A 23,269-nucleotide genomic window follows, 5' to 3' on the forward strand; every position below is an offset into this window, starting at 1 on the left:
TGGTTGGATGAATCAACACGAGAGGCCGTTGTTTGTTTTATAGTTTCTAACTGATAGCCAATGTCTGTTTCCTTTAACCACAATCGCTCTCTAACTTTAGCCAAGTATTTATTTTGTCACCAGGCAGACAAAGCTTCCCATAACTACTTATATTATCAGTGTTGAAAGTTAGCACCAGCTACTATATATAAATATTTGCTTCACTCACCAGCCAAAAAAAAAAAAAAACAGTGATCTATTGAGTGGCTGACGGATTTTTGAATCCACCAGTCATAGTGGCAGGCAGACAATAGAGTTTATTTCTAACCCAATCAATTATTTTTCTCCAACCCTAACCAAGCTTTAATGCCTACATTTGGCATTATAAGAGCTGACATGAGTTATTACTGTGACTCGTTCGGAGGCATCAACAAATGATTTATTGTTTCCAAGACATATGTTATATGTATTAAAAAAGATTACTGTTTATCCGATATTACTTTTTTTTGTTTATTCTGTGCCACAAGTGCATTTAACTTGGTAACTAATAAGTAATAGCTTTAATACCCAGCCCTCATTGTAGCACATTAACAGTTTTACCAAATAGAGTTTTAGAGAGAGAAAGCTTTTACTTTGAATGGAAAGAGTCCAAATTTTGAAAGGAAAATTTTGCAGTTGATTTCTTAATAATTTGGGCATTAAGAATATTTACTTCTGTTGCCAAATGTGCTTAACAGCAGACACAGACTGTTGTCTCTCTCAACGCTTTTTCATTAATAAAAGTCTGGCTGAAAGTGAGTAGCTATGGATACTGTGCAGCATGGATACAGGAGGTGAAAGGTGTATCAGGGTGTAATAACGGCCAGCAGAGCCTCATAGAGCAGAGTCTGGTCTGAGGTCAGAGGTCAGAGTGGGGTCAGCTGGTGTTGCCACAGTTTGGGCTGCTCTGTAATTAAGCTGGATGAGTCGGGATGAGCTGCAGAGCAGCAGATGTGACAAACCACAGCGAGGAGAGTCAGCCGTGGGAACAGAGAGAGATGAACCTTGGCTGCTTTCTGGGAATCATCCCGAGGGAGAAAAACTGACAGGGACTGTGGGAATGTTTGACGAATCCTCTGTGTTGTCCCTTCAGTTTGTGTTTGTTTGCTTCAAGCAGAAACAACAACTATAACTATGGATTATCTTTGTTTCCTGAGCTGTGTATGTGTACGTGTCTGTGTGCCAGTGATGAGAGGTTTATGTCCAATGAAAGGCAGACCACAATATAATCTGCGCTGTGCTTGTGATCTCTAACCCCTTTAACTTGAAGAGTTCAAGTTGAGTGTCCAAGTTGTGCCTGTGTGTCACACTATGCAAGATATCAGATGGCACCAAACGGACAAATCAATCATCAATAAAGTTTTTATATATGACAAAGTTTGATATCAACCAAAATTACTGAAATAAATGAAAATGCACTATTTTAATGCATAAAATCCCAAACAATATAATATACCAGGCATAATAAAGATACTAATAGCACTTCATTTTTTTTTTAGAAAGTATTGTCCAACAGAGATAGAGTAGATTCAAAAGCATAGAAGTGTAGAAAGTATTGCATACGAAAGCAAAAGTACACATTCTTGAGGACGGCTTCTTTCTGAGTGTTAAATTATTTTTAAGCAGCATTTCAATGTTGTAGCTGACCAAAGCAAAGATAAACTAACCATTTAACATTCAGCAAATAGTAATATTTTATACACTTATCAAATGTTTTGTATGTAAACACTTGAATTTTCAGTGTAACTTCAGCCAAATTAAATCAAAGAAATGTAATAAAGTGCTCAAAAGAAAAATTTTTTAACGAAATTTCAACCATATTGTAGCAGAAAAACAAAAACGGAAATACTCAAGCTAAGTACAAGTATCCTCATATCTTGAGTAAGAGTAAGTTATATTCTACATTTACTGTTAAACTGATCAGTATATTGTGCATTCCTATAAATTGAAACAAAACATGATTTCAGTTTGTTTAATGAGTTTTGCTTACAGCAGCTGCCAGCAACTTCACACTTACAGACATCTGATACACCGTGCATAATGTAGGCACTATAGAAATGTGCGTGGGAAACATTCAGCTGTGGGAAAGTCAAGTTAAACACTGAACCCTTGACCAGCGGCAGTGGATGTTTTCAGATCATTTACTTAAATAATTGTACCAAGACAACAATAAAAATGTACTTCATTACAAGTAAAAGTCTCACATTAAAACAAATGAGACAATAATGACGGGGCCGCCCAAGAGTAAATTGATATTGGACTTAATTGTTTCAAATGACCTAATAGCAGTGTTGGGTATCAAAGCCTTAGTAGAGAAATATCTGCAATTAATCAAAGCTTCAGAGAGGTGGGGGTTAATGAAAGATCAGGACATAGGTTTGACTTTTTGAAGCATTAGATTTCAATCGATGCACAAAAAATAATGCGTCAATTAGCAACTTTATTTGCATGCAGGTCACAGTAACATTAGCCACAAATTATAGCTAGAAAAAGGGATACTTTTACTTTGCAACATGGCTAAGGTGTTTCTCATGGTTTTCAGGTGATTTGCTAAGTTCGATGTAGATGCCCTGATTCCCCTGGTGTATCTGGCACTTGACTTTTTTGGGGTCATCTTGGTCAATTTTGAAACTATTCCTGAACTTTTTTGACAAATTTCTCTTTGACATATCTTTAAGCCTGTCACGTATAGTCAGACTGTACCAGTTTCATTGCTGGACTGCTGATGACTGATGTTAGCTGAGAGAGTCAGAGTCACAAAACCATCACAAGTTTAAAGTCTTGATATGAGATTAAGTGGGTATAATAAATGTTGATGCACAGTGAATAATGTTAGAGTATTCTTTTTCTATTTATGGCTTATTTTCGTTCTTTGGGATAATGCATGATATAAATGAAGCATTTTAATACTGACTTGGACATCAATTGCCGTGGCAACAATAAAAATTTCGAAACTTCAAAGCATTTGGGTCAGCACTACTACTGACACACACTGAATCTGGGGCTTTTGGGGGACTTATCAGTAAAATGTTCAGAATGTTAGCATTTAAATATTTAGCACAGATTGTTGTTAAATATCAAAAGTATGAAAAAATTCACCATTCGGTTCTATACAGAACACTGGTGCCCAACCAAAAGCCTTGTACCAAAAGCTTCAATACAAATACATGTATTGTTGCACTCCTATTGTTAAGTAGAGTGCCCCCTTACCATGCTTTATATCATATCTTATGTTATTATATGATCATGAACATCTATACAACATTTTAATCTTGTTAGTCAAAGTGGAGCTAATTTTAATTATTTTATACTGTAAACTGCCATTTAGTCTATAACAACATGCATGGGAGCATGGGATACATATGGAAAATCTTAATCTGCAAACTGACAAGTACCTACTTTATAATATGTTTCTACTAAAAATGTGTAGTAAAAAGTACAATTTTCACTGAGAAATGTAGTTGAGTAGAAGTAAAAAGTGGCATAAAACAGAAATACTGAAGTGAAATACTCAAAAGGTGTACTGTATTCGATACACTTCCTGTCACACATCCACAGGACATACAATATGTGTGTATTTGTGTCACTGGTGCATCATGCAAACACTCAAGCATCCCTCAAAATCATTAACAGTACACGTGCGATTATATAATCCCCTCGAGATGATGCAGCTTGTCCAATATGATCGCAACCAAACTCTGAATTCCTCCATCTCTGTGTGCCTGAATGGAGCGAAGGAGCGGAAGAGAGGAGGGGGAGGCAGGGGGAGGGGAGGTAGCAAGCCGGCCGAAACAAGGAGCTCTTTATAATGATTGACTCTTTACACGGTGACTCATCGTACTTCACAGGCCCGTCTGTGGCCTGAGGAGGCCTGCCCTTGTGTTTGCTGAATGACACACTGTGTTGTCAGAATGTCAGGATGTCATGTTGGGATGTTTGGAGTGCCCTCCTTCCTATGTCACACTCACACACACACACACACACACACACACACACACACACACACACACACACACACACACACACACACACCTCTGCTCCTTTTTTCCGCTGTCAATCTCTGCTTTCCTGCAGTCTAATGTAAGCTTAAAGAAGAAATTATTTATTATTAATGAAATTATTAGTCAGATTCCATTGTCATGTCTGTTCTTAAACTATGGAACTGTAGCAGCGACCTAGCTTAGCATAAAGACTGAAGTTCGTTGGAAACAGCTAGCCTAGCTCCGTCCAAAAATCAAATATATACAGCTACTAGTGCCTCCAGTGGTAGACTCAGGCTGTCTGAGGCGCAGGGACATGGCTGACAACAAATATATCTTTGGTACCTTTGAGATGACAAATTACTACACTCTATTATTAGCTGTGAATGATTCAGACTGATCTAGACTGTGGACATAAATACATTTTATAACACACAGCAAGGGTTTAGGGCCTCTTTTGGGGAAAGACATTTCTAGATTTTGATAAAGAAGTTGGAAAAAAAATATTTTAAAAATATTTTAAAAATATTTATTAAAGTACTGCTATGAAAATAGTCCTAGCACTCTGACACTTTAAAGCTGCAGACAAGAGGCAGACATGAGATGAGAAAATATGGTGTAAAGGATAAAGGATAAGGTTTGCAATGTACTTCAATTTCCTTGTTGACAAAAACTTCCACTTTCTACCAGGAATTATTTCTTGAATGTTTGAACAAGCAGCAAAAGTACCCTGGGTGTCCTATGGTAGATAAAACATGATAGGCTGCCCTTCCAATGGTTCAATGTGTGATGAAGTGCCCTTTAGAGTGGCCTTAAAATGAAGAAATTATGATGCCATGCCATATGGGCTGCCATACATTCTAGAAATTAATCTGGTACCTTTTATTTTTTTCGCCAGTGCCCCTCAATCAACCTTATTTCGTCTTTTAAATCAGCTGATAGTTTTATAATCCCCACAAAGGTCGAGTCCAAGAGAAAGTAAACACGTAAGTTAGTAGGCAGTTATTATAGCTTATGGAACAAAGTCTCATCCTAGGGTTTTTATATTACATCTGGTTGAGTATTTGAGAGCGAGATTTGAGAACTTGCCTCTTTCTTTCAGATTCCCGGAGTTTCCTAGACAGCATGAACCACGCTGGCGGCTCCACAGAGGGAGAACTGTTCAGATCAGAAGTGTCGGTCACTCCTGCTTCCTGTCAGAGGATCTTTGGCTCCATGTGCTCCATGTCATCAGACAGCCCCCTCCCTCACACAGACAGGTACAAACACACACGTGTGGTCTGCTTCTGCCTCTGCTTACAATGGTGTATCATGTACTGGTTTTCTAATGGGCTGCATGCTGTATTACTCCTACAATATCTGAAAAAAACTGTGGCCACAATAATGTAAAAACAAGACTTCTGTACTGCATGCACCCTCTCCCGTCACACAGAACTTGGACAAACAAAACACAATGTTTTGTCTCTTTGTCTCTGTTCTGCAGCTCCACTCCGCCCCCTGTGTGGCACGACCGGACTCCAAACTCCCTGAACTCCCCGTATCCCCCCCAGCCCTCACCTCCTCTTTCCCTCAACACTCCCAATGCCCACAGCTCTCCCCGGGGGGCTCTGAGAGGCCTGGGTGGAGGTGTGGGGGACCGCAGAGAGACAGACAGCACAGACTTGTCCTCGTTGTTATTGGGGAATGGTGGCCTGGAGCACAGCCTGCTGGAAGCCATGGAGGGCCTTGGGAGTCTGAACCTCGGGGGAGACGGGGGCCTCCCTCCACTGCTGCCTGAGAAGAGGAGAGGGGTTGAGGTGGGAGAGCTTGGCTCCCGCTCCCCCTCTTTAAGTGGGTTTTCAAGCCCTCACAGTGGCAGCAGTATCAGCATCCCTTTCTCATCCTCCATGACCCCCGACCCTCTCAGAGGACTCAGTGGGGCCCCGTCGCCCGGAGCAGGTACACTGACTATCCCAGACTGTTCTCTTCCCTTTTCTGTCAATGGCACAAATATTTTTTCCATCTCTTTCTTATAAATAGCCAGCTTACCAAAACATCAAAAAGCACTGATCTGGTTCCAGGGTCACTCTTAAGTCCCACAAATATTTCATTATCCAGTGCATTCATAATTTTAAGAAATAATTTAACCTTTATTTAACAAAGAAAAACCTCACCAAGCAATCTCTAGCCTTGGCCTAAATGGCCAGTGATACCAATCAATTAAATCAAGCAAATTCAGCTAACTTTCCCATTCTTGTAGAGAGCGTGCTGTTTTTTCTGAACGCCACAATGTTTCCACAGAAATGTTATCAAACTAATAGAAAGCCAGTCAATTTTTCCAATTATCAGACCATGAAAATAATTCAGTTCTTACCAAGAACTTCTAACTACACTAGTAGTTAAGGACTTTAAATAAGGACTTTCTTTTTCCAGAACTTATTGTGCTGGCAGTCCATAGACTTTATTTAAGGTGAGAACAAAAATGAGTCACAAGCAAGTTGCTGCAAATACATTTTGCTGACTTCATCTTATTGTGCTGCTGGAGCAGCACAATATGAGTCCGATGTTACTATAGTGACGCTGGGGACAGCCTTTTTTATTGCATCTTGTTGCAGAGGGGGTCTTTGGTATCACAAATGCAGCTAAAAAGTCAGCGGTGTGTTACTGAACTCAAGACTTTGACTGGCTCAAAGGCTGAAGCCAGTGTTGTTCTCCTGTGTTTGTTTGACTCATCCACCTTCCCTTCTACATGGACGCAGACTGTCGCACTTCTAAACTAAGTCTGTTGCTCTCAACATCTAATAATGAAACAAAATCTCAATACCATGGACAAAAAAAAAAGACTGTATTTCTTGTATTGAAGGGATGTTTGGCAATAAAACATGTCTGAAATTTTGAGAAGAAAGCTGTGATTTAAAAAGGGAAAAAGAAAAAGAAACATTATTAGCATAAAGTAATAGTTTTTACAAGAAAAAAGTCACACGTGACTAAGTAGTAACGCTCTATTTTTCGAAAAGGTTTACATTTTGAGTGTCAAGTTTTGATATTACATGAAATGGTTTTTAGTATTTTGGAACATAACATTTACTGTTTGAGAATAACCTAATATTCCATCATACTGCCTGCAACTGTAGATTATCGATCATCATCAAGTATAGTTTTTTTTTTTTCCTCAATCCTTTAGAACCACAAATAAAAACTGGATATAAATAAGGTTGAGTAATAATACTTTAGTTGTCATTTGGGTGTGCTAACCCTTAAACAAGTTTCTCTCTCTCTCTCTCTTTTTTTTTTTCCTGCCTTGTCTTTTCGTATTTGAGCCAAAGCTGAGAAAGCCTGAGACCTGAGTCTTAATCTATGTTTCGCAGACTTTGGCAGTAAGCAAGACACTGTGAAGTTTGTTCAGGACACGTCCAAGTTCTGGTACAAGCCCGACATCTCTAGAGACCAAGGTAAATATTAGTGTTGGACAGGAGAGCCTAACAGACACTTACAGGCACATAGTGCAGCCCTTGTGCAAAGCTCTGCTCCTTGTACAGTATGAACATGATGTTTCTAACTTTAGCTTATCTGTGTTCCCTCCCCGCTGTTGACCTACTGAACAGCCATCGCAGTGCTGAAGGACAAAGAGCCCGGCTCCTTCATTGTCAGAGACAGTCATTCATTTCGTGGGGCGTATGGATTGGCTATGAAGGTGGCTACGCCTCCTCCGTCTGTGATACAACAGAGTAAGAAAGGTAGGCTGAAAATGTCAAGTGTTTCCTGGCTATGATCCCTGCAACAAGCTGTTTTACAGAATCTGCCTTACATGAATAGAAAATATGTCATGCCTCTGGTGGTGATTTCTACACAATTTTTATAGCTACTCAAACTCTGTGAATCATCATCAAAAGTTCCAAAAGGTCTGACCAACACCTTTTAACATCTACAAGTAGAACACAAAAAAGCTCCTCCTACTTAAATGGAGCTCAATAAAAACACACTGTTTTATAGGTCATAAAATGTCAATTACTGCATTTTATTTCTGCACTTTGATTTTCTCTTAAATTCAATTTCTGTTCCACTGACACAAAGATAGTTCAAGGGGATAGACACATTTTTGTCATGTTTAAGTCTCCAAAAAGTTCAATCTACCAGTCAGTAATGACATATATGTACAAAATATACTAAAATATATTGATATTTTCTCTGTATCTGCAGTAGGGGACCTGTCCAATGAGCTGGTCAGACACTTCCTGATAGAGTGCACGCAGAAAGGAGTTCGTCTCAAGGGCTGCCCCAACGAGCCATACTTTGGTGAGATTATTAAAACTTTATAATAGTGTTTTAGGTCATTTATCACTCTTTTTGGTGCTGATTTATCTAATTACTAAATCTACACATTTCTAAAAAGAAATGTACACATATGTAAATTGGTATCGTGATATGAACATGGATTGGGATATTGTAGGTTTTCTAGGGATTCATTTGAGAAGCTGCTTATGGATAAAAAAAACTGGCTGCAATGATACTGTAATTCAAGTATTGCCCAAAAAAAAAAAAACAGTTGTTATGAGTATTATAGCAGAATGTGATCATATCACCTCTTCAGAGCATCATACACAATAAAACACTGATATACTTTATCAGACAGTCTTGTTTTGGTAATTACAGTGGCGTGCCCTGTCAGTCAAGTTGAAAATACAAGTAAGTAAGAGCTGGAAGCAATAAACCCTAAACAGTTTCAACTTGCCAAAGTAAAATGAATGTAAGCAGTATTCTGATTTGGAAACTGGTCCAGGAGATTACAAGTAAAAATAATTCATTAGTAATTAATTATTATAGTAATAATTATAGTAAATAATTAGTAATTTAATCTTCTGAAATGCACCACAATTTAACAAACTTATCTCACGTGTTATAAAATGTTTATCAGCATAGTAAGTAGATATGACTTATGTCAGAGGAACGATGCTTTATTTCACAGGTCTGTCTTATCAGGAAGTTATTGACTTGTAAAATAAAGCATTGCAGGGACAATGTTGAGGAGTAAAAAGAACTATATGTCTGTCTAAATTGTAGTGGAAGAAATGTACAAAATAGTATAAAAAAAATAAATAAAACTAATGGTTCCAGGTCCAGGATGTTCATAATCTAGGTATAATCTAATTCTTAAACTGAGATTAACATTTTAAGTACTGTATTCAGCATTTTAAATCAGTCCAGAAAGCACGTAGCTTCCTCATATCCATCTGTTAATTGTCCACGGTGAGGACCACTAAGGTTAATAAAGTGCAGTATCCCAGGATTATAATGTGTTAACTGTGCCACCATCTACTGGTCAGTGGAATGAGGTGCATCTGGCTCCACTCAGCATCAGTCTGGATGCTGTAGCTGTTTGTTTGTGAAATGTTCGTTATGAATACATTTTTTAAATTTTTTCCTGATAGGAAGTCTCACAGCTCTGGTGTGTCAGCACTCCATCACCCCGCTAGCTCTGCCCTGTAAACTCATCCTGCCTGACAGAGGTAAATTGTGTGTGTGTGTGTGTGTGTGCGTGCGTGCGTGTGTGCGTGCGTGCGTTTGTGTGTGCGTGTGCGTTTATGCGTGTTTGAAACAGCATCAGAGGTAGACCCTAGAATCAATCAAAACTCAGTCATCAACCTTTGAGTTCTTATTTTTTGTGTGTCAGCATCATTGCATTAATGCCCACATATGTACTCCTGAATTAATATCAGCAACAGGAGCTTATTATGTCCAAAACATTATTTTTTTTCAATAGACAGCCCTTTGCAGCCTGTGCATGCAACTGATCAATCTATTAATTATAAAGATACAACCACCTCACCTGCAGCCTCACAAGAACTAACCATAAAAGAATAAGAAAAACTAAAAATGCTATGGACACCACGGCAGGCGCAACAAGCATTATTAAGCCACAAACAGTAAATTGAATGACCTGACACATTTTATAGAATCAATAAAGCATCTCCAAGGCGACTACAACATCAACAACAACAACAACAATATGAACTCCACAGAAACTTCAGCCACAAACACTCATATCATGCAAAAAGACTGCCTGCACAGCGTGTACACACCATGTACTGTAATACACGCAATGCTGCATTTCTAGTCGACAAAGGGTTTTGTACTCACCAGTGTGAACATCACCCTGTGATTCTCGTGCACCATGACGTCCTCCGCAATCTGCAAATATAAGCAGTCCACTGAGCCTCTCTGTCCCAGTATTACTTAACTAAAGGCCTCACACACCTCATTAAAAGGAACTGTTCCTCAGTCAACTCAGAAGTCATAGCTGGAGGATTCAACATGAGCATTTTGGCATGTTAGCATGTTAGACTCATGCACTTGTCGTTCCTTGTGAGTATGTTTGGTTTTGTTCACATAGTGTGCTCAGCGGGTGATGCATTACATCAGTAATTGATCCAGATTCAGACAACTTCATTAATCCTGCTAGGGGCAATTTGTTTGAACAGCTTGCTGTGCACACATAGTATAACATACAGTAACATGCAGACACATAAATAGATTAGTAATAAATAAAAATATGACAAAGAGTTTTTTTAAACTATGCATGATACAGTAACAAGAATAAATGTAAATTATTACTTCAACCCCTGTTTAGGACATTTAAGTATGTCACCTGAAGAGTCTCTGCACACCTCACCAATGCCTCTAAGAAGTTTTCTTTCTTTCTTTTATTTTGGAAAATATATTAATAGCACCATGGTATTTTTTTAAGTAAAATTTTGGTTTTGGGACTGACACAACTATATAATACTGGCCTCCATCAGAAGTATTAATAATGTTGGATTACAATGACAACCAAATATTTTAGTGTAGAGTCTTCATATGAAGTATAATTACATGCAGGCTAACAAACTGTGTGTTTTTGCTTGCAGACCCAGTGGAGGAACTGAATGACTCGTCTGCACAGACGGCAACAAACTCAGCAGCTGAGCTCCTCAAACAGGGAGCAGGTACTGGACAGATACCAAATATGTACACAAATCTGTGTGTTTGTTTGACCTGTGTGTGTGTGTGTGTGTGTGTGTGCGTGTACTGCACATTTATCTATTATGTTCACAAACTCTGCGTCATTTACAACCCCAATGAAGTTTATATCTGTGACAAATTACACAAAAAGCTCAGTTTAAACTTTGCAAACAAAATAAGTAGATATCTTAAATTTTCATTTTGTGTTAAAGTGTTGTTGACCCTTTTTTTTATGTGTTACTGTGCAGCGTGTAATGTGTGGTACCTGGGCTCTGTCGAGCTGGAGTCTTTAACGGGACATCAGGCGGTTCAGAAGGCGACCACGCAGACGCTCTCTATGGACCCCCCACCGGCGTGCACCGTCGTCCACTTCAAAGTGTCGGCACAGGGAATCACGCTCACTGACAACCAGAGAAAGTAAGTGTTCAAACATGTGCAGTCCAAACACACACATACACACATTAGTCAACATGTTCCCACAGACTGTTTGTTCCTGCAGGTTGTTCTTCAGGAGACACTACGCTGTCAACACTGTCATCTTCTGTTCTCTGGACCCACAGGGCAGGAAGTGAGTATCACATATTAGTAATATTTGTGTATATTCTAATAGAAAACACTGGTGAGAGAATGTCTCCACTTAGGCTGTACAGTCCTCCTAATTTGTTTTTTTTTTTTTTAATAAAAGCAAAATTAAAAGACACACAGAGACATAAGAAACAATGTGATTAGCTGATGGCCTCTCCTACAACATGACAAACAGTTACAGAAAAAAGGTAATTTACAGTCAAGAATATCTATTTTCAGATATACTGAATTGTTGAATATATGAGACATTCATCGGCAATAAGAAACCTGATGTGAAAATGTTTGTTCAATAGTATTAGTCTCAACCTGTCTGTCTCGGTGATTGTTCTCTAATGAAAAATGAAAAAAATGAAATTAAATGAAAAATGAAAAAAACAACAACAGAAAAACACAAAAAGTCTATAGAGGAGTTGTGATACAATTAATACATATTTTATGATACACTATAGGATGATTGCAGTGCTAAAATTGGAATCCTGTATGTTATTATTTTATACATACTTGTCCTGCTTTCACCATATTTTAAAAAGAGGAGAGACTGTTATGTATACATTTACATTATATGTGATATAAGTGTATATATGTGATGTACAAATATGTATGTGATGCCTTATAATGATATGACAACTTTGTTTTTTTATTCTGTCCCAAACAGATGGACAAGAGGCAGCGGGTCTACTGCAAAGTAAGTCCCCTTTGCTTTGCTGCAAGTCTTGTTTTGTTCATTGCTCTATTCACACTTTGTTATGGTTAATCATATTCCTATTTTTCTAAATCAGTCAAAAAGTTGCTGACACAAATTGCATCATAATTCACATTGACAACACTAATAGTGCATAGTCTTAAGTCTTCTCAAGGACTGCAAGAAGAAAGAATTATCATGCAATGAGTTGATGCAATACATATCACTATTATATCGTTTTTAAAAAAAGACTATGAATACTGTAAATGTATGGGGCCTTGAAGTTATCATCCATCCAAAATCTGTCTTTTAATTTCAACTTTCCATCTGCACAGTTGAAAAAAAATGGTGATTCCTTTCCTCATGAAGTATGGTTAGTTTGAATGCACTTCAATTACAGTATTTTTCTATGCTGCCAAGATTTTGTAGCAAATTTAAAAGTGTTCCCCTTAAAAGCTCCTGATATCTGTCATAACTTGGGGACATATAGAGTTAAGATAGTTAAGTAGAGGGATAACTTAAGATGAGAGGATCAAGATAGGGATAGAGATGGAGAATGCAACAAAGGCCACTGGATGTTGCCATCTGTGGTACAACAAGAGTGCTCCAAATGTAGTCTTAGCACAGCTAAAATACATTGATGCAGCATATTGAGAATATTGTTTGACAATGGAGAAGTGAATTTTGCTACAAGTGTGGTCTGAGACTTTTTTTTTATGCCACAAAAAAAAAATATCAGTTAAAAAGGAAACAGAACTTACACAACACACTCAACTACCTACTCAAGTTTGTAATTTGCAAACTGTTGTTAAGCTCTAAAATCTCCCTTCTCTTGTATGATTATTCCTGTCTGTCTCTGTCCCTTTCGTCCAGGATCTTTGGATTTGTAGCCAGGAAATCACAGAGTGAGACTGAAAACATGTGCCATCTGTTTGCTGAGCATGACCCCGAGCAGCCGGCAAGCGCTATCGTCAACTTTGTCTCAAAAGTCATGATTGGGTCACATAAGAAGTAAGGAGAAACAGACTCAATGCAGAATAAAGAAAATGGATGGCGGATCAACTTCCAACCCCAACATCAACAACTTGCTCTCCCAAGAGCCAAAAACTATTTCCCACACACTCCAGCACCCAGTTGTGTGCTCTATCCTGCAAAATAAACTTGTGTATTTTGTACTGACTGCACTGCAGGATGCAGCCATCAGAGGGAGCCCAGACTGTCACGTATAAAGTTAAACTTCTCAGCAGGAGGCTGAAACTACTTAAAGATGCATCCTTGGGCTTTTTGGGGTTTTTTAAATAAAATTTTTATAAAATCCTAATCACTTTTTCTGGAGAATTTAGAGAGAAAATCAGATTTTGACCACCAGATTTTGACCTTAAACTGACCTGTATGTTCAAACTTACCCTAAATATACCATATTACACTTTGACTTTGCCTGTTGCTAGTGGTCACAGCCGAAAAATACAACATATTTACTCTGATTCAAACTGGAGAATATCTAAAATTCTGAACATGAACTCATATTTTAAAGCATAATTTCAAAAACTTCTGTTTTCAGTAAAAATGTGCAAATCAGGTTCAACATTTCTTTTGTGCAAAATACAGGTGCATTTTTATGAGTGAAAACAAAATCTACAATGTTGTCACATAACAAAGCCAATGATGTGGTTGCCTTGTACTTAAGATGGATTTATTGTGTTGTGTTTATAGTATTTATCCCTTTTTACAGATGTGTAAAAGTCTTTCTTTTTCCCAAATATACTTGTCATATATTTTTGTATATTAACATACTGTACATTAGGATTAAAGGCAGTGAACCTCAGAAACTGTACAATTATGTCACATGTTGTTGTAGTATTTCACATACCAGATACCACATAAACTGCCCATGTATATGTGTTGTATTACTAATATAGATGTCAATATGTTCCTTTTACAGTAACTTCAATACAGATTGATGTACAGTTAACGTGTCATGAATACGTCATTCTGATTTGCTCTGAAAAGATATTAAATACAGTCACTGTAAGAGATGTCAAACTTTCAGTCTAGATAAGCATTCTTTTCCATTCCCAGCTCCTCTCCTCTAGTCATTAAAGTCATGTTGTTTCATTGATTTGTAAATGAGCATTGATCAGTTAGAGATATCTCTAATTCTGACGTCTTATTAAAGCTTTGGTGCGCCAACGTCCCAAAACAAAAAATAATTTATTTTCTAATCTGTTTTTTAATGTTGATTTGTAACCCACAGAAAAAAATGTGCCGATATCACACACACAAGTCCTCCCCATACTCTGCACAAGACCTCCAAATAAGGCAGTATTGTCACAGTCACAGTGACACAGTATTACCACTCATTTGCATCATGCGGCATTTCTCACAAGCACTCAGGACTAAACTTTAGGACTAAAGCAAAAATGATTAACAATGGAGGTAATGTATACAATCCATACTATCCATGTAGGATCCAAATTCAAGAATATTTGTCCAGGTTTTGACATATCAACATGAGATTTCTACCAGAAATCTGTTTTATTTGTTCTTTAATGTCAATTTCTTAAATTTCCAAAACCACTGGGTGCTGTAGTTTCTAGCAAATGTTACTCAAACATAGTGCATTTGTTGTGGACTATTTTCAGCAGTAGATTAATCCACATTTGGTGCTCTAGTGACTATTTGGGGCAGCAGGATGGTGTGTGGGATTGAGTTAAAATAAACTGCAGTGTGTGTGTGTTCATGGTATTGAATGAACATGTAACCCATTGGCTGACTGAAGTGTTTCAATAGTTTTTGAATGAGCTGAATGGCAAAGAGGAAGCAGATATATTAGACTTTGGGTACACAGCAGACTTTTTGTTGAATGTTTTTATAATAAGTCATGTAATTGTAATGTAGATATTTCAAAACCTTGACAAATAACCAAAAAGCTATATACATGTCTGGATAAGCAGGAGGTGAAGGAGTGATTTTTGGGTTGAACTGACCCTTTAAATTTTGATGTTGTGATTTACAGTGTGCCCAATAGATGGCAGTAATCAGCCACCAAATTTCATGCTGTAAACTGAATCCGAGTCCGGATGAGTTGAGCTCTCACTAGAATGCACAGAACTAATGGTATTTCACAAATATCAGTTTCCTGAATGATATGTGTGAGATTTTCAGCTCTTCTCTTCCTTCTTGCTTCTCACACAAGTTTTATACCAACAAACAGTTACAGATGGAGCTGAGCAGGTCCCCACATGCAGGAAGAACCACCCTCTTGAATAAACTTGGCAATGTCAAAGTGTGTCCAAGCTCGTGTATGTGTGTGTGTTTGGGAAAGAAAGCATTGGAGCACATGACAGAAAAAGCTGCTCTGAATGACTGATAGGCCTCCAGGTGCCTCCGAGATCTGCTGATCTTTCTGTCTCCAGCCTCTGTGTGCTGGTGGAGACTTTTTTTAGAGGCCAGATCATCAGATAGCAGTTTTGAATGAGGCTCTATTCAGGTTTTTGGTCTCAGTGGAGAGAGCTAAGGAACTGGAAGTGGGACAGAGACGTGGGGACACTTCCCAGTCCTGCAGTCCTGCCTGGCCTGGAGAAAGGGGGAACAGCATGGAGGGTGGAGGGGGGTGTAGTGATGGTGTGTGTGTCTGCGTGGGGGGTGGGGGTGATGGAGGTGGGGGGTTTGTCGGTGGTGGATGACCTCACCATTACGGGAAACTTTCCCACAGCCTGCACACAAAGAAGGCCGTCAAAAGGTAAAAAGGATGAGAAAGAATAGAAATTTAACACAGTGTGTAAAAAAGGAGGCAAAGTGTGGAAGAGCGGTTAGTCGATGAGAATGAGGCTCTTTCGGAGGGGGAGTCGTCTTCCCTTTTCAGTGATTCACAGATTTTCAGGCTTGATAGAAGCTCAGAAAGGCCTGAGAGAGAGTCTGCTCTCAGAGGCAACCTCCAGTTTGGCTCCTGTTGTCTTTCTGCTGAGTCACCTGCCGCCATTTTGTCCCCTAGCTGGACCTCTGCTTGCACTTCCTGCTGTACTTCCTGTCAGGCGGCCCACCAGCACCTGGTGGCCCGGCGGTTTTCACAGCCGCCGCCGCCGCCGCTGCTGCTGGACGACATCACATTCCTGGCATTGCTCGCTCCGAATGCTGTTTGGAAATCCAAAGGCTGGCTTCCGTTTGGGAATGCCTCCCTCACAGAGTCCCTCTCAGCCTCTGATCCCCGGCCTCCTCTCACTTTATTTGAGTTAGCTATTTAAAGCCCATGCTAAGTGCGCTGCTGCTCTGGCTGCACAGGGGAGCAAACACACACTCCATCTCACACACTAAAACCACACTAGCCCACAAATAATCCCTCTCCTATTTTTAATTTGGTGGGCTGAAGGGACACAGCCTGCAGGGCTGACTGCGATCCGGCCGACAAACGTAGTGATTTTCTTTTATTTGTCATGTGGTGCTCCGTTACTGCGCCAAATATGGTTAGTATGCAGTGAGCTTTTAGAGGTATGATGATATATAGCGGTAGAAATTAGTGCCATCACTAATTATACTGTTTATTGTTTCTCATGTACTACTGGAGAGGAACTTTGAGGCACTGGTACTTGATTAATTCCTTACGTTGTACTTCCTCACTACACTTTAGAGGGAAAAGGTTTAATTGATATCAAACAAAATTGTCTCCAACAGCTTGCGTTTCAACAGTTTCCATCTTTCAGAATCAGTCAGCTCAAATTCAGTAGAACAGGCAAATTCAAAGGTCTGAACGCAGGCCATTAATTGTAATGGAGTATTTTTTGCACTGTGGTATCAATATTTTTCCTCAAGTTAGGACAGAGGTGGGTCTAAGTCATTGTTTTGCAAGTCAAGTCCCAAATCCAATGTTCCCTACAAAATTAAAATCTCTAGCTTCATTCCCACTGCACCAAAAAACGATAACACCTGCTAACATCTGGCTTTTTCATGCAATAAGAATGTGTACTATCGGCATTTACACCCAAGTCAAATGACTCTGCAGTAGTCATGAGTTTTAATCACCTCTGGTTCAGCATCAGCATTGATGGGAACATGCCTGGGTGAATGCTGTAATTTCAGCTCTTTAACTAGCAAGATGCAATGAAGCAACATCACTAATTACCCTCCACTGCCTCCTAAACAACGCTAAAACACCGATCCAAATACATCTACACTGAGTTTGATAGACACTGAAAGAGTAAGAGATATATAAAGAGAAGAAACCACTGAATATCTCTGTTCCTGCAGCAGTCTGTTTACCTTATCTCCTGCCTGTCTGTGACGTCACACAGACACACCAACAAAACAACTTACACACACAAAAGCTGAAAGAAAGGCAGACTCGTGTGGTCCAGGGGTATGTTCACTGGCAGTGGGAATGCAGTGTATAACCTATATTTAATGGATTTACCTGTGTTTGAAAGCCCCATGTGCATGCATTAATTTTGGTGGGAGGGGGGTATGTTGTGTGCATGTGTCCCTTTGTTTAAACATTCTGTGCCCCCTCTTTAAATGTGTATGTATTTGCTGGTCCAAAAACGCAGCACAGTTGAAATTCATTCACAATTCAAGTTTTTTGTTGTTTTTTTTTAAGTAGCGGCATGGATAATTGATCAGTTGATGGAGTCAGAGCTGATCAGATCAATAGAAACTAAACTTTTAGACCAAGCACAATGAACAGTTAACTTTCACTTTCAATGCGCCTACCATTCTGCTGCTTCATTTGTGACAACAGCACACTCTGTACTCTAAGAGTGAGCTGCACTGCAAAACCAAACTGTATATATATTCTAATAAGGTTCCTAATGAACAGTCTGGCCCTCAAAATAGAAAATCTATCTGTGCCGGCAGATGTTTTGATCGTGATAAGCTGCCACATATAAATGTATATTAAGTAAATGTTGAACTCCTAAGCTTTGAGTTTCAAGTCCTAAACAAATAATGTCTTCACCAATTGTAATGCCATTCTAACAACATATTTATCATACAGTAAGTCTTGACAAATCATGAATGCTTTTTAAAATTTGTACTTACTAGTTAAACAACTTTGTTAGCAATTCTTGCGCCTCTGTCTGTGATTACTGGCCCGCATGTTTGCATACTGCAATTGATTTTTTGTAGACAACCACATAGTTTTTGTATACAAATGAAATGATTGTTGGCATCATTTTTCAAACTGCTGCCCAGTAACGTAATGTTACTGCTTCATGTTTCTCTCCTGCAATTTGATTTGGTGCTGTCATATTGGTTCAAATAAAGTGTATAAGGGGAATAAAGTGTCAACTTGCTGGGACTGAATAAAATTAATTTTAATTTATTTAGGGAATGAAGGGATAATAATTGATTTAAGGCACACTTTTTTCAAATAAAATACTTTAGCATTTTGGGACTTGGGGGAAAGTAATGAGTATTTTCAAGTCAAAAAGCTTAAGTCCAAGTAATGTCACGAGTCCAAGTGGAGTTGCAAGTCATTTTTCAATTTCGTCAAGCAGAGTCATCAATCGTCATAAAATTTGTTACTCAAGTCAGACTAGATCAAAGTCGTGACTAGAGTCAATACCTCTGGGGTCTGAGCACTTAGTGATAAGATATTAGGTTAGATATAACGTAAAGTAAATACAACAGAGAAGAGCATCCAGAGGTTTAAAGCATTTTCAAACTTTTGCAAACTAATGCTGTGCAGCCAAACCCACCAAAAATGTCTTGACATTTTAGTGGAATCCTTGTATATGAAATATGACCTTGTACAAAATACATCCTCAATATTTAAATAAAAAATTCTGTGTGTAAATATTACAATGAAGAGATGAGACAAGCTGATACAAAATCAGATAAGATGATATTTCCAACAGTTAACCTTCAGTACATGAAGCAGAAGGAAGAGAGAAAAAAAACCCTTTTATTCCATTAAACCTTTTATACCTTTTCACTGATAGCTTTCTTTTAAGGCATGCCATTTAAAATCTCTCTTTTTTTGACAGAGTTAATGTATTACTCTACATTTAAGTTAGATCACTTTACAAAATGTGCTGTGTAATGATAGAAATGGGAGATTCCTGTACAGTTTACATTAAAATATCTCTGATTGTATTCGACCATTGACCAGGACTGCTATATGGTAATTGGATCTGCAGGATTTTTGTGTGAGTGATGGATTTCGTCAGATATTTAGCCAATGACATTCCTCTGTGGTTAGTTAACTGTTTCTTAACAAACATATCACTGACCCCTTACACACACATACACTTGTATGTGTACTTACACACACAGGAAATCAGCATTGCTTAACATCACAGAGAAACAGACTGTTTCAGATTTTCGTATTAGACACTTACAACAACAGCGAAACATGAACGCACCACAGAAATATGGTTTTAATACAGCGCGGCATGAAAAACTCACACACTCACATAGTTTGTGAGTGTGGCAAACAACTTTCACAAAGTTCACACACACATATATGCTGTAGGCCTACCACACACAAAAAACACACACACACGCACCAACACATTTGCACACCAATCAGGGTTTCTGGCCTACGTGATCTCAAGCACATGCTGAGAAAGCAGTGCCTTTATGGCGGGCCTCTTCATTGCATTGTCTCTGATATAACTGACTGAAACACACACACACACACACACACACACACACACAAAAAAGGCCTGGGTACTTGGGTATCAGCGACAGTCTTAATGAACCTGTCTCCAGGGGGCGGGGCCGGGGTAATGTCCCACACAAAGAGCTCCCGCTGGGCCACAGAGCCAACCAGAGGCCAACAGATTAACTTGCATTACATCAGCATCCCCACAATACACCTAATGAGGGAGGGATTATGTGTGTGTGTGCGTGTGTGTGTGTGTGTAGGCTCTCATGCCATTGCATCACTAATTAAATGCGATGACTCACTTCTGCTGATTCAGTGTGCGTTCAGCTGCGCAAGCAGACGTGTTTGGGGACCCATCTTTGCCTCCTTAAAGCTGCTTTCATCAATATTTCCATATTAGCGATGGATCAGATGACTATGTGTGATGTTGAAGGTGTTGCCCATAGTGACAAACCCACAGAGGATTATTGCTGCCTCAGCTCTGCGGAGCATTTTAGAGTCTTTCAGCTCAGTGTTTTTGGTTGTATGGCAATCACTCAAAGTTTCCAGCAGGAACTTTTTACAGAAAACAAAAGTTCTGATTAACCCACTGTACAACACCTGCTCGGCACCAAACACACAGACACAGTCGGAAACCAGCTGGTGAACACAGCTAAGCATTTGGCAGTTCATGCACTTTCGAAGTTGTCAGATCGCTGAAATGCTAACACTACACAAATTGATGATAAAAACCTGTGACTTCCGCAGACTCATTTGACCCGAGTGTGAATGCCAACTGTCACCTTTCCCATTAAATAAAAAAGCAGGATGTTTGCAGGTGTTAGTGGGTTTTTTTGTGCAGTGGGACAGGGGCTATACAGTAAAGTTCTACTGTTGAAGGCAACCACTCCATGGATGTATAAAGTAGATGCATCATGGATGTGTCAGCCAGGTTTCCCCTCAACACGTGTCTTGCCCTTTTATTGGCTGTAACTCGCTGACAGGTCTCCGACAGGGCCAAATATGTAGCCTGCTAGATCTCTTTGGTCCGTCTACGATGCATCAGCAAGCCTCTCAGCTTGTGTCTTTAAACTGTTCACACATGGCACTCGAGTGCCTAGCCAATGCTGATTTGCCTCTAATCTGGGGCTTTTGCCGAGAAGCTCCTAAAATTATAGTGAGTGGAAAATCAAGGTTAAAGCTGTGTAGTGCAAGCTAGGAGTAAAGAAACAACTATGTCCTTTAGGAGTTGGTAGAGACCAAAAAAGAGCTAAAAATATGTGAATATTGGACTTAAATTCATCAGATAGATGCAAACCCAACTCCAAATCAATGTTAATGGCACACATCTGCTTAAAGGTATGAATAAGCAACAGTTTGCCAACACATTCACTACATCGACTTTATGCAATTATATCAATTTTGTGCCCAAAGTGGCCAAAAAAATCAATAACACAATCTTAAAGTTTGATTATAAAGAGGGTCTCACCTTAATTCCCTTCTGTCCTCAGATTGTCCTCACCGAGTTCATTTCTGAGGACATTATACAGGACCATAAACAAGTCTGTCAGACAATCATGGTTTTAGACAAACACCTGGGTTAGTCAACCTTATTTGGAAGAGAGTATAAAGGTCTGCCCGACTGCTTTGTAAATAAGAATTTGTTCTCAACGACCTGCCTGATTAAATGAAATAAATAAAAACTGAATTATGACCCAAACTGTCTGTGGTAAACATCAATCACATCTACAGAACCACTTGCTGGCTCACCTGCTGTACTTACTGTGGTTGTGCACCAATTTATGTGTGTGTGTGTGTGTGTGTGTGTGTGTGTGTGTGTGTGTGTGTGTGTGCATGAAGGGAATTTTTCTAACATTTCAGGTGCACTTCACTTACAGAAATGATGAAGAACAAACTATGAAAATAATAAAGTAGCTGCAATAAAGTGGAACTCTCCTGAATAACTACATGGCTTACACGTTAGCGTGCTGTGTGAGTTTTGTTTTGTGTGAAGAAAGTCAGTGGAATAGTATTTTTGTGTGTCTCTTTGTGCTGTTTCCTGCCTCTCTCCACAGTGTTTTATTAGACTCGACGTACCTCTGGTTCACGTTTCAACTATGTTTTTTTCCATCTTCAGTTTCAGCCTCATTCTTTCTCCTTTTCTCTTTTATTTCCTGTCTTTTATTTGGATTTGTCTGTGCACTTAAAAACCTCACAGAATGTGGGAACAAAGTAGTGAGTCTACGTGTGTCTCCTGCGGAGAGAGACACTCATTGCCTTAGCCGTTCGGCCCTCTGCGTCCAACTTTCTGCTGCTCCATTCTTTCTCTTTTTTTGCCCCATCAGTGTTCTCATTCAGCATTTCTACCTCGTGAGTTTTTGGATGCCATGACCCAGATTTCTTTCTGTCTGCTGTCAAGTAAAGAAAGCAGAGCCTAAACAGGGGGCCAGGATAGAGGGGGACTCAGAGTCTAATCAACAAATGAAATCAATGAAGTGATTAACTGAAGAAAGAAAATGAACAAAAAACAAACAAAGTGAGTGGAGGGAAAGATGGAATGAGAGGGTCAGACAGAAATAGAACAGGGTTGATTGGGATGGCTGCACAATGGGCACCAGTGTGAAGAGGCTCCAATATCTGTGCAATATGTTGCTGTCACACCCCTCAGATTTAACCATGGGTTTCCAGGGGTAACGAGAAAGTGGGTAGCAAAGGAACGAAAGGCATCTGATTACCCCCAGAAGCCTCCACTGTCACACCGTCTCCTGGTACAATCAAGACACATTTCGCAGGCTGTTCTCATTCACTGATATTACTTACACCTACGAATAGTAATGCCCTATTATTCATATGTAACCAATGTTATTGTGAGTCAGGAGGCTGTGATCATGTGACCTTTGCACTACCAACTGTCCTCCCTCATATGAAGCGAGAAAAAAAGGAGAAAGTGAGGAGACAGAGAGCGGTGAATGACCGACAAAGTCTGCACAGGGAGGAAAGTCGCGGTGGTAGATGGGTCAAACAAATGAGGGACTTTTACCGAGAGGATGGCTGTTTGTGTCCTGTGTGAGATCAAAGGTCAGCGTTGAGTTATTTTAAGTTACATAGATACGTAATGATAGCAGTCACATAACTTGATCATGCCTCGGCTAGTATCTTACGTTGAGTGTGTTACGTTACGTGCGTTACGTTAAGGACATTACATTAAATACTTTGCATTTATGTGCTATGTGACGACACCCAACCAAGTGTCTTTTCCTTTACCTAACCGAAGCAGCAGGGACACTAATTCATCAGAAATCATATAATCCTGTGCATATATTTTGTACAATACCTTGTTAACCAATACATAAGGATACATTGTATTATGTGAGTGTAGTTCATATTGAAGGATGATGTTCATCGCATGATCCTGGCAATAGGGCTGCATTTAATTTACAACATTTT

General features: G+C 39.2%; 1 protein-coding gene across 2 annotated transcripts in view; it reads left to right on the plus strand.

Moving 5' to 3' along the window:
* Positions 1-15,534, plus strand: part of tns3.2 (tensin 3, tandem duplicate 2) — a 61,549-nt gene extending 46,015 nt beyond the window's left edge. For both annotated transcript variants that reach the window (XM_042513506.2, XM_042513518.2), the window contains 11 exons: positions 5,101-5,257; positions 5,482-5,936; positions 7,346-7,429; positions 7,583-7,714; positions 8,178-8,273; positions 9,407-9,484; positions 10,883-10,960; positions 11,225-11,393; positions 11,476-11,544; positions 12,217-12,246; positions 13,117-15,534. In XM_042513506.2, the coding sequence (XP_042369440.2) occupies positions 5,101-5,257; positions 5,482-5,936; positions 7,346-7,429; positions 7,583-7,714; positions 8,178-8,273; positions 9,407-9,484; positions 10,883-10,960; positions 11,225-11,393; positions 11,476-11,544; positions 12,217-12,246; positions 13,117-13,258 (1,490 nt within the window). In that variant the 3' untranslated portion in view covers positions 13,259-15,534. The remainder of the gene's footprint in view (positions 1-5,100; positions 5,258-5,481; positions 5,937-7,345; positions 7,430-7,582; positions 7,715-8,177; positions 8,274-9,406; positions 9,485-10,882; positions 10,961-11,224; positions 11,394-11,475; positions 11,545-12,216; positions 12,247-13,116) is intronic.
* The last annotated feature ends 7,735 nt before the right edge of the window (positions 15,535-23,269 follow it).

Source organism: Plectropomus leopardus, chromosome 5 (assembly GCF_026936395.1).
Source record: "Plectropomus leopardus strain MGB_pleo_1.0 chromosome 5, ASM2693639v1, whole genome shotgun sequence".
Classification (NCBI taxonomy): Eukaryota; Metazoa; Chordata; class Actinopteri; order Perciformes; family Serranidae; genus Plectropomus; species Plectropomus leopardus.